This window comes from Muntiacus reevesi, chromosome 1 (assembly GCF_963930625.1).
Source record: "Muntiacus reevesi chromosome 1, mMunRee1.1, whole genome shotgun sequence".
Taxonomy (NCBI): Eukaryota; Metazoa; Chordata; class Mammalia; order Artiodactyla; family Cervidae; genus Muntiacus; species Muntiacus reevesi.
The window spans coordinates 282914600-282927227 of record NC_089249.1 but is presented as its reverse complement, the minus strand read 5'-3'; the positions used below and the strand labels follow the sequence as shown (position 1 = coordinate 282927227).

At 40.2% G+C, this 12628-nt stretch overlaps 1 protein-coding gene across 2 annotated transcripts in view; it reads right to left on the bottom strand.

Annotated features, from left to right (window-relative positions):
* Positions 1-12628, bottom strand: part of FER (FER tyrosine kinase) — a 450974-nt gene that overhangs the window by 316324 nt on the left and 122022 nt on the right. For both annotated transcript variants that reach the window (XM_065923334.1, XM_065923426.1), the window contains exon 8: positions 4836-4958. In XM_065923334.1, the coding sequence (XP_065779406.1) occupies positions 4836-4958 (123 nt within the window). The remainder of the gene's footprint in view (positions 1-4835; positions 4959-12628) is intronic.

Genomic DNA, 12628 nt, shown 5'->3' with positions numbered 1-12628 from the left:
TAAAATTTATTTTCATAATCCAAAGAAAATCTAATCCTGATTCAATACTGAAAATTTTCAGATTTATTAAAGGAATATCCAGAGTAACTCATATTTTCCTGTTCTCACCTTTAAAAGGCTCAACAATTTCAATATGACATTTAATAACAAGCTGTAATAAGAGCCATAGTAGTAAGTGGGAGTGGAGGAGGAAATGGCAGCCCACTCCAGTGCTCTCGCCTGGAAAATCCCATGGGCAGAGGGGCCTGGTGGGCTACAGTCCATGGCACTGCAAACAGTCGGACACGACTGAGCGGCTTCACTTTCACTTTAAGTGGGAGAGGTAGGCTCCTACTAACCTGAGTTCCATACTAGAATAATGGTGTTGCCATTCACTGAAATTGAAAAATAAATAAATAAAATACTAAAAGTGAACTAGGTTGGGCTGGGCTGGATTGTACTTAGGGGATTTTTAATTCAGTCTTAGACATGAGAAATGTAGGGTGCTACTAAGACATCCAAGAAGGCATGTCAAGTAAGCAACTGATTATGTGGGCATAGCGTTCCAAGAGGAAACCTGAGCTCGAGTACTAAGCACGCGTCATCTTCAGGGGACCACCCGGGGCAGAGTGCAGGAAGGAGAGTGGCATAGCCTGGGGCCATGCCGTGGGTAACTCCAAAATAAACTGGCCAAGGGGGTAGAATGAGTTTATAAAGAAGGAGGGGCCAGAAAGGGAGAAGTAAGATCTGGTATCTTGGTTCACAAAGGCCAAGGGAAAAGAAGTCAACAAAGATACTTTGAGGAGGTCGAGTAAGACAGTTGCAAAATTTAGCGATGTAAATATTGTCATTGAGTATTTTCGGCCTTTACATTGTATACTGGAAAGGCTGTAATATAGTCACCTTGCTTATTTAACTTATATGCAGAGTACATCATGAGAAATGCTGGGCTGGATGAAGCACAATCTGGATTCAAGACCGCTGGGAGAAATATCAATAACCTTAGATATGCAGATGACACCATGCTTATGGCCAAAAGCATAGAGGAACTATGCTTTCCTCTGAAAGAGGAGAGTGAAAAAGCTGGCTTAAAAAACAATATTCAAAAAACAAAGATCATGGCATCTGGTCCCATCACTTCATGTCAAATAGATGGGGAAACAATGGAAACAGTGACAGACTTTATTTTCTTGGGCTCCAAAATCACTGGAGATGATGTCTGCAGTCATGAAATTAAAAGATGCTTACTCCTTGGAAGAAAAGCTATGACCAACCTAGACAGCATTACTTTGCCAACAAAGGTCCACCTAGTCAAAGTTATGGTTTTTCCAATAGTCATGTATGGATGTGAGAGCTGGACCATAAGGATGGCTGAGTTTGGAAGGATTGATGCTTTTGAACCATGGTGCTAGAAAAGATTCTTGAGAGTCTCTTGGACAGCAAGGAGACCAAACCAGTCAATCCTAAAGGAAATCAGTCCTGAATATTCATTAGAAGGACTGATGCTGAAGCTGAAACTCTTAATACTTTGGCTACCTAATGCAAAGAACTGACACTGGAAAAGACCCTAATGCTGGGAAAGACTGAAGGCGGGAGGAAAAGGGGATGACAGATGAGATGGTTGGATGGCACCACCAACTTAGTGGGCATAAGTTTGAGCAAGCTCTGGGAGTTGGTGATGGACATGGAGGCCTGGCATGCTGCAGTCCTTGAGGTTGCAAAAAGTAGGACACAACTGAGCGACTGAACTGAATTTAGCTGAAAGGTCATTGATCTTTTTTGTATAGTTCTTCTGTGTATTCTTGTCACCTCTTATTAATATCTTCTGCGTATCTGTCCTTCATTGTCCCTATCTTTGCATGGAATGTTCCCTTGGTAGCTCTAACTTTCTTGAAGAGATCTCTAGTCTTTCCCATTCTATTGTTTTCCTCTATTTCTTTGCACTGATCACTGAGGAGGGCTTTCTTATCTCTCCTTGCTATTCTCTGGAACTCTTCATTCACCTAGAGCCAGACATCTTGGAGTGTGAAGTCAAGTGGGCCTTAGGAAGCATTACTACGAACAAAGCCAGTGGAGGTGATAGAATTCCAGTTAAATTACTTAAAATCCTAAAAGATGATGCTGTTAAAGTGTTACACTCAATACGCTGGCAAATTTGGAGAACTCAGCAGTGGCCACAGGACTGGAAAAGGTCAGTTTTCATTTCAATCCCAAAGAAAGGCAATGCCAAAGAATGCTCAAACTACTGCGCTATTGCACTCATTTCACATGCTAGCAAAGTAATGCTCAAATTCCTTCAAGCGAGGCTTCTATAGTATGTGAACCAAGAACTTCCAAATGTACAAGATGATTTAGAAAAGTCAGAAGAACCAGAGATCAAACTCCCAACATCTGTTGGATCATAGAAAAAGGTAGAGAGTTCCAGAAAAACATCTACTTCTCCATCATTGGCTACACTTAAGACTCTGACTGTGCAGATCACAACAAACTGTGGAAAATTCTTAGAGAAAAGGGAATTCCAGACCACCTTACCTGCCTCCAGAAAAATCTGTATATAGGTCAAGAAGAAACGGAACCATACATAGAACAATGGACTGGTTCAAAACTGGGAAAGGAGTATGTCAAGGCTGTGTATTATCGCCCTGCTTTATTAATTTATATGCAGTGTGTATCATGCGAAATGCTGGTCTGGATGAAGCACAAGCCAGAATCAAGACTGCCAGGAGAAATATCAATAACCTCCAATGTGCAGATGACAACATCCTTATGGCAGAAAGCAAAGAGGAACTCAAGAGCCTCCTGATGGAGAAGGAAGATCAAGGAGATCAAACCAGTCAATCCTAAAGGAGATCAACTCTGAATATTCATTGGAAGGACTGATGCTGAAGCCGAAGCTCTAATACTTTGGCCACCTGATGCGAAGAACCAACACATTGGAAAAGACCCTGATGCTGGGAAGGATTGAAGGCAGGAGAAGGGGACGACAGAGGATGAGATGCTTGGATGGCATCACCGACCTAAAGGACATGAGTTTGAGCAAGCTCTGGGAGTTGGTGATGGACAGGGAGGCCTGGCATGCTGCAGTCCATGGGGTCGCAAAGAGTTGGACACGACTGAGCAGCTGAACAAGAAAGTCGCTTACGGACACCTACTTCAGTAATGCTGGGGCAGAAACCAGGTGTTCGTGCGTTAAGTCCTAAGTGAGAGTCGAGGAAACGAGTGCACAGTAGCACTCTTAGAACAAGTCTGACTAAGAAAACAGAAGGCAAAGACAGTAACTGAGACAGAATACTGAGGTTAAACAAGGGTTATCTAGGGTGGGCAGAGAGGTGAGACTGTTTTTAGGAGTTGGGACTTACAAATATTTAAAAAGTGAGCACAGGACACAGTTGAGAAGAAAAGGTAAACATAATACACAAAACAATGCAAAATTTCAGGGAAAGTAAGAAACGATGGGATATAAAATAGGGACAAGAAATAGACAGGACAAGGAACAGACCCTTTATGAAAGGAAGGAAAGAGAATGAGTACAGATGTGGTGAATTTAGACATGTAATCACAAAAAATGAGGCATGTGCCATCTGTTGATTTTCATTTTTTCTGTAATGTAGGAGACATCCATTTGTTGACTCTGATCAGGCATATAACAGGATCAGAGATTTGATAGACATGGAAAATATCTGAAAAGTTGCATAGAGAGTGCGAGCAACTCGTAGAGACCAGAAAAATGTCACAATTCACAATTTCCTTGGAAGTCTTGACAAATCAAGCCAATTGTAAAAGTAGGACAGCAGAGAAATGTATATGTTCTAGCCAGGGATTAGAGAAACCATAAAAAAGTAACCCTTGCTGAAGATGCAGACAATGACCAAAGTCAGACTAGGAATTTTAAAGTTCAGATCAAAATTTAATCCACAAACAAGAGAAAACATAAGTACTGAAATCAGTAAACACAGGAGTACAGCAAAACGAGCCAGAGGATCCATGAACATGTTTACTGATTCAGACACCAACACAAAAAGCAATAGTAAGGCAACAGCACAGCAAATCTCAGAAGGACAGATGAGGCACGCTACTCCTTTTTCATAAGCTTACTTGCTTCCTCCTAACACAGCAGAAGCCAGCTTCCTGATTATCCAATGGCACCCCACTCCAGTACTCTAGCCTGGAAAATCCCGTGGACGGAGGAGCCTGGTAGGCTGCAGTCCGTGGGGTCGCTAAGAGTCGGACACGACTCAGCGACTTCACTTTCACTTTTCACTTTCACGCATTGGAGAAGGAAATGGCAACCCACTCCAGCGTTCTTGCCTGGAGAAACCCAGGGACGGGGGAGCCTGGTGGGCTGCCGTCTATGGGGTCGCACAGAGTCGGACACGACTGAAGTGACTTAGCAGTAGCAGCAACAGTTTCTTAGGGGCTTCCCTGGGGGCTCAGATGGAAAAGACAAGGAATTCACAGTGAGCATGCTGGACTTTGATCTGTGTTGAGCTAAGTCGCTTCAGTCACATCTGACTCAGCCTGCCAGGCTGCTCTGTGCACGAGATTCTCCAGCCCAGAATACTGGAATGGGTCACCATTTAAGGTGGAGAAAAGACAAGTTTTAACGGGGCTCTTCAGAAAATAATTCAAACCACTAAAACGTTGAGACAAATGATAGGTAACATTATACGGATAAAAATACAAAATCATTCCTCTAGAGTCCTCGAAAGTAACTCAACCATACACAGCTTCATACTTTTATACGTGAAATTTCAACTTCCGAAAATTTTATGTCTCTAATTCTATGTAAAATGAAGTACTTCTGTAAAATACATCAATTAAACTTCCTTTCTTCAAATTACTCCTATTTTACTCACTCAGACTTCCTTTCATAGCTCTTAGAAGACTCCTCAATCCTCTTCTCCAGCTCCAGCACAGCCTCCTCCTTGTTTAAAAGCATCTGCTGTGTCTGCATTAGTTCCTCTGCTAAAGTTCTCAACCTAGAACGAAGTTTCCTCATTATCAGTCAACACATTAATTATGCTCACTTTATACTTACCAAAAAAAACAATCATACACCTAAGGTTGCAATGTCCAAAAACAGCAGCCACAAGTAGTTTAATTTAAATTAAATAAGAATAAAATTTCAATTCCTCAGTTGCATTAGCCACATTTCAAGCACTGAACAGACACATACGGCTAATGGCTACCTCTCTGGACATTTCAATAATCACAGTGAGTACTCTTGGGCAGTCTGTTTTAGAGGATTTTATTCATCAAATAGCAAAAGAGAAAAACAGGAAATGGAGAAAGAGAAAAGGACTAAAGAAAAAATACCTGTAATTCTCCCAGGAAGAGTGTATGGTGAAATAACGATTTTTGTTTTCAGACTAACATGTATTTATATTCTGTCTTTACCATTTTTTTTATGAGATCCTACGAAACTTGCTTAAGCTCACTGAATCTATTTTCTCACTCATATTTTAGGTACTGTAACACCTGTTTCAGTGCATTGTTTTGAAGATGAAATACACTTATGTGTAAATAATGAATGGTACTTAATAGGCATCTGAGTAAATAACATATAGTATTATTTGCATATGTTATCTCATTTAATTCTCACAACAAGCTATCAGATATATATTGTTATCCTTAAAGAAAGTAAGGCTCAGTCACACGGTAATTTAAATTAATATAAGCTATTTCTGTTTTCACATGTTGCAATAATGTTTTGGAGGTATTGTCTATACAGATTTGAAATTAGTATGTATAAAATTAATATGTACCCATAGATCAGACATTTTCTGGTTACATAAAATACATCTGGTCCTGAATAGAAATATTTCTACCACAGAAATACACAACTGGAATCTAAAAAATAATACAGATGAACTTATTTTCAATATAGAAACAGACTGATAGACATAGAAAGTGAATTTATGGTTATCAAATGTGATAGAGAGGGGAGAAACAAATTAGGAGTAGAGCATTAACAGATACATATCACTGTATGTAAAACAGACAAACAACAAGGATTTCCTGTATAGCACAGGCAATTGTATTTAATATCCTATAATAATATACATTGGAAACAATCTATAAACAATATAATATTGGAAACTATATAATAATATACCTTGGAAATCTGAAAAAGGATAAATATATATGTATAACTGAATCACTTTGCTATATACCTGAAACTAACACAGTATTTTGAATCAACTATAGCTCAATTAAAAAAACAAAAAATAAAATTGCTATAATCATAAAATATACACACACAGGTATCATATCACATTAAAATTTTTATTCTCTTTCAGTCTTTTAAAGCAAGACAGGAAACCCAAACTGTACAAAATACTAAATAACCCAAGTATATGAAAATCTGAATAAAGTCAAACCATGAAGAAATATTTGTAATGGAAGTTACAAGCAAAAGCTCATGTAGAAAAACTCTTAGAAAAAAGTCAATCTACAATGAAAATGAACAAAAAACACAACTGGAAGTTCAAGAAAACTTCGAATGATCCATAAGTACATGGGGATATTTACAACCTGAACCACAATTTAAAATCTTCAGATTAAATAAAAGTAAATTATTTTTCACCTACTAAAATTGACAAGCATGAAAATGAGTGATAATATATGGTATTCTCAAAACTGTAGAAAGAATGAGAGGGGAAGGAAGGTAGGAAAGGAGATAGGAAGAAGGAAGACACACACTCTGTTGATGTGACAAAACTGACTCGAATTTTTTAGAGGTCAACTTGGAATTGTCTCTCAAACTTCATATTAGAATATCATTTGACCATCTAAAAATCTGTCTTATCAAAATACTTTACATGTGCTCACAATTAGTCCACATGAAGATGTTTGTACTACAATGTTTATAAAACAACTAGAAAATATTTAATTTTTCATCAACAGGGGAATAGCTGAATAAATCTTGATCCGATCTGAGAGAGTAACGATGCCATATACACACTGCCACCTGTAGAAGGAATGTGCTGAGTGACCCAGAGGAGCCAGAGCTGGAGGGCTGGCTGGAGGGCGGGGAGGTGGGAGGGGGGCTTCAGGGGGCGCTGTGTACACTCCAGGGTGGTTCCTGCAGGAATCGTCACAACACTGCAATTATCCTCCAATTAAAGATGCAACAAGAGGTCTTAAAGAAACATAGTAGTCATTAAAAAGAATGAGGTACACACATAAAAGGTTCTTCCAAGGCATAACGTAAATTAAAAGGCAGGAGGCAGAAAAGCACGTACAGCATGGCTTCATTTATACTGAAATAAATGTATGTGTATACATGCTACTGACTGAATTGCATTCCCTTAAAATTCTTATTTTGAAATTCTAACCCCCCAGTGATATCTGGAGAGGGGACTTCAGAAGGTAATTAGGGTTAGACAAGCTCACGAAGGTGGATCCTCATGATGGGATTAAGGTCCTCAGAGGAGATACCTGAGAGGTGTGCTCTCTCTCCCCAAGCCTAGATGAAGCAGAGGTTATGTGTGTGCACAAGAAGGCAGCAGTCTACAAGCAGGAAAAGACTCTCGCCAGGACCCAAACAGGCCGTCACCTTGGTCTGGAGCTTGTAACATCCAGGACAATGAGAAATAAATTGTTAATGTTTAATCCACTCATTCATGGTATTTTATCAGGTGGCCATAGCACAGTAATACACTATGATGTATTTATGTGTGGAGAAGAACCAGACTACTACAAACCAAACTTTCATCATCACTCTGACGGGTGTGGGATTAAAATAGGGGGTGATTTAAGGACAAAAGGGCTTCCCTAGTAGCTCAGTTGGTAAAGAATCCACCTGCAAAGCAGGAGACCCAGGTTCGATCCCTAGGTTGGGAAGATCCCCTGGAAAAGAGAAAGGCTACCCATTCCAGTATTCTGGCCTGGAGAATTCCATGGACTGTATAACCATGGGATCACAAAGAGTCGGACACAACTGAGTGACTTTCACTTTTGGACAAAAAAGTCTCTCATATTTTACTCTGTATTTATCTATATTATATTTAAATCTCATAACAAAAATGAAATTGAATTTAAGCTATTAAATAAAAGGTAATGGAGACAGAAAAGGCAGAAAAGCCATGAAACATGATAAGAACTCAAAATATAGTAATCCAGGTTATCTCATCCATGTTTAGAGTTAAGCAACATAATAAACCTCAACAGGTTTCTGAAGGCATTTTATACAAAACATAATCAGCGATGCTTATAATAATGATCCAGAATTGTAAGAGAAAAATTAAAGTATTTTTCATTAAGAATATACATATATTTATAAGAGACATACATCAAATCTAGTAAAATTATTTTGTTGATAGCAATACAAGGTTGGGTTAACTGGAAAATGCACTTCTGTGGAATAGTCCATACCCTGACTACTAGACACAGAAAGTTACTATATTAAAATCTGAGATCATTCTCAAGAAATCTGCACTTCAACTTCTGGCTTCAAGTTACTCATTAATAACTACAAAACTATAAATTAATAACACATAATGCTTTGCTCTTTATAAAACTCTGCTGCATACATGATCTGATCTCACCCTCACGGAGGTCTGGATCACAGGCCCCACCTCTGTGCCTGAGGCCGTGAGGACCAGCCGCCCGCGCCACCCAGGCCACGCTGCGCCAGAGAACCCGGACAGACAGCTCCCCCTCTCTGGCCACCCTCCGCCCTGCTGTTCGCTTACTTCCCTCTCCTACACCTTTCCCGATGCTTCCTGCTCAGTTTCCATTCACCCCGCTCTTCAATTCCTCACTGATTCATTTAAACCAGGTGTTTGCTAACCCCACCCCTGTGTCAGGCACAGTTAAGACCCTAGGGATACAACAGTGCACAAGTCTGGCTTCAGGAAACTTAGATGCTAGGAGAAGAGACAGGGACCGTTTCCTTCCTCCGACCCTCTCTTCTCTTCCCCTTCTTTCCTCTCTCTGACTACTAGTGTTTCTGCCCTATTTCTTCCCAGCCCGCTCTGCTCCCCCCTGAAATAGCCACCTAACCCCGCCGGCCTGCAGCCGCAGGCTCCGCGGCCGCCCCTTCCCGGCTCGGCCCTCCCACCAGACCGTCTTTCACACTCCGCTCTGCACGTCCTGTTTCTCTCATCAGAATCTCACCCAGGAAGCTTTTTATGCAATTTCCTAATACCTCCCAAGGCTCCCTGATTCCTGTCGGTCTGAACTATCTAGAAAGAGAAACCAAAGAGCCACCTTGGTGTGGGAAGAGCAGAGTTTACGACTTTCCCCTCCACGACAGCTCAACTGATACAGGAACACTGCAGCGAAGGAAGCTTTACCTCTCCACACAGACGTCATTAGCACAGGACTGATCCTTCTCACGTCAACGTTTTGCCATCAAGCTCACCACTTTACCATCCACCTCAGAGTAAGGAAATCATTTGTGTCTGCGACTCTACACGTCTCTGCTGCATTCTATAAAGCTCCTTACTCTGGTATAAGAGACACCAGATCTAGAAGCAGACACCTTCAGGTTCAGTATTTACTCGGCTTTTCTAGACTTTCGTTTTCTCCTCTAATAAAATGGAAATTAATTTAATACCTAACTTAAAGGGTTCAGGTAACTATGATACATGTTTTTAAAGTTTCTAGTATGGATTTTTAAGCATAGTATGTTCCCTATAAATGTAACTATATACTATTAACCAATTTTACTACTGATATCAAGAAATATTTTTCTGAAAAGTAACTAAATTTTGTCTTCTACCTTTTTTAAAGAATGTTTTGTTAACATTGGATGCAAAAATAAACACTGCTCCCAAGGCAGGGGTCAGACTGAACGTATTTTAAATAAAACTTAAGAACAGGTTATACTATATACATTTTTCCCAGTTAAGGACAAGTAAAGAAATATTGTAAGAATTCTATATTAAAAGTACATGACTTACTCATAACTCAAAGTTGTTTTTCCCTTTACAACAATGTCACTTCCAAGAACATTAACTTTTTGGAAATGTGAAAAACTTCAGTCCAAGAGAAATTAATGTAAGCCTGCGTGTCACTGTTATCCTTGACAGAAAACCATAAAAAAAATCTCTATACACACACATACACCCTGATTTGATGTGACATAACAGTAATATCAAAACAAGTCAAGCACTGAGGAGTTTTATTACTGATTTCTTCACATATACGATTCATAAAAATCCAAGAGAAGACACCCGATTGCGGTGAACACCACGTTTACCCTAGCTAACTGTAGCACAGCCCTCTTTTCACTCTGAAACGGGGTGGGAAGCGAGGAATGAGGGGAAAGCCAGCGAGGCCTGACCCACGTTTAAACCACCCGATACAGCCTAACTCTGTTTCCCAGAGGTCACTGGCACGTGTGGATTCCAACAAAGGATGCTAAAACCCAAATCTGCTAGTACTCTCACTTCCTTTAGCAAGCATTCAGCTTCTGAGAAATATCCCTTAGGCTTCCAATGAGGAATTAGATTTGAAGTTCTGTATATGCTCAACTTTTGGAGGACACGTGTACGCTCATTTGTGAGAAGACTGAGGCGGTCCTCATGGTTCCTTCTCTGTTCAAATGTCTGATCTGTGCTAAAACTTTAACCCAGAAGGAAAGAATACTGTTGTTGCTGCTGCTGTTCAGTCGCGAAGTCTTTGCAACTCCATGGACTGCAGCACGCCACTCTCCCTGTCCCTCACTATCTCCCGGACTCTGCCCAAGTTCATGCCCACTGAATTGGCGATGCCACCCAACCACCTCATCCTTTGTTGCCCTCTTCTTATGCCCTCAATCTTCCCCAGCATTAGGGTCTTTTCCAATGAGTCAGCTGTTTGCATCAGGTGGCCAAAGTAATGGAGTTTCAACATCAGTCCTTCCAATGTATACTCAGGACTGATTTCCTTTAGGTCTGACTGGTTTGAACTCCCTGCAGTCCAAGGGACTCTCAAGCGTCTTTTCCAGCACCACAGTTTGAAAGAATCCTAACACCAGCTTATTAGATTCTCTAAAGAGTTGGAAACTCTAGAAGTTAAAACAAAGTCCTAGAAAAGCTAACAATACTTCTGTTCTCTGCCTGGTCTGTTAGCTAGAATTTACTACCTGTTTCGCTAAGCAATGAAGGTTGGAAAAAGAAAGGAGATAAGAATAAGAAAAGAAAAGGGAGATCAGAGGAAAAGAAATGATAATGTTAGCTAATTTTCCTTTTTCTAACTCTTAATCATATAAAGAAAACAGTGGCGCTTCTTGAGGCCTTAATATTTAACAGCCTTGGCACAAACAAAACATGGCCAAGCTTTATGCAAAATTTTCTTAAATAAAAAAAAATCGAGCAAAGATAACCCTTTGAAGTCAAAACGACGTCTTAATGTTTCTCAGTCTCTATAGATCCATGGCTGTAAGTCCAAAGTAGAAAAGACAAATGATTTAGAAGAATAGAATTATATAGGGAAAGCATTTTGCCTTTTTTGCACTTGCAGTAGAATGGATTAAGAGAAAAACATTCTAGTAGATACAGGTTATATAAAGATGATTTTCAAAGATTTAAATGTATTTAAAGATTGTTGTTCAGTCACTAAGTCCTATCTGACTCTTTCAACCCCATGGACTGCAGCACGCCAGGCCTCCCTGTCCTTCACCATCTCCTGGAATTTGCTCAAACTCATGTCCATTGAGTTGATGATGCCATCCAACTATCTTATCCTCTGTCGTCCCCTTCTCCTCCTGCCCCCAATCTTTCCCAGCATCAGGGTCATTTCCAACAAGTCCGCTCCTTGCATCAGGTGGCCAAAGTCCTGGAGCTTCAGCATCATTCATCCTTCCAATGAATATTCAGGGTTGATTTCCTTTAGGATGGACTGGTTTGCTCTCCCTGTTGTCCAAGGGACTCTAAAGAGTCTTCTCCAACACCACAACCCAAAAGCATCAATTCCTCAGCACTCAGTCTTTTTTATGATCCAGCTCTCACATGATTACTGGAAAAACCATAGCATTGACTACACAGACCTTTGTCCACAAAGTGGTATCTCTGCTTCAAAATATGCACTCTAGGTTTGTCATAGATTTTCTTCCAAGGAGCAAGAATCTTTTACTTTCATGGCTGCAGTCACTGTCCGCAGGGATTTTAGAAACCAAGCAAATAAAATCTGCCACTGTTTTCACTTTTTACACACTTATTTGCCATGAAGTATTGGGACTGGCTGTCTTTATCCCCATTTTTTGAAGGCTGAGCTTTAAGCCACTTTTTTCACTCTCCACTTTCACCCTCATCAAGAGGCTCTTTGGTTCCCTTCCACTTTTTGCTATGAGAGTGGTATCATCTGCATATCTGAGGCTGTTGATATTTCTCCCTGCAATCTTGATTCCAGCTTGCAAATCATCCAGCCTGGCATTTCACATGGTGTACTCTACATAGAAGTTAAATAAGCAGGGAGACAATATACAGCCTTGACAAACTCCTTTCCCAATTTTGAACTAGTCTATTGCTCCATGTCTGATTCTAACTGTTGCTTCTTCACCTGTATACAGGTTTCTTGGGAGACAGGTAAATTCTCATCTCTTTAATAATGTTCAACAGTTTGTTATGATCCACACAGTCAAGGTTTTAGTGTAATCAATGAAACAGAAGTAGATATTTTTCTGGAATTCCCTTGCTTGTTCTGTGATCCAGTGGATGTT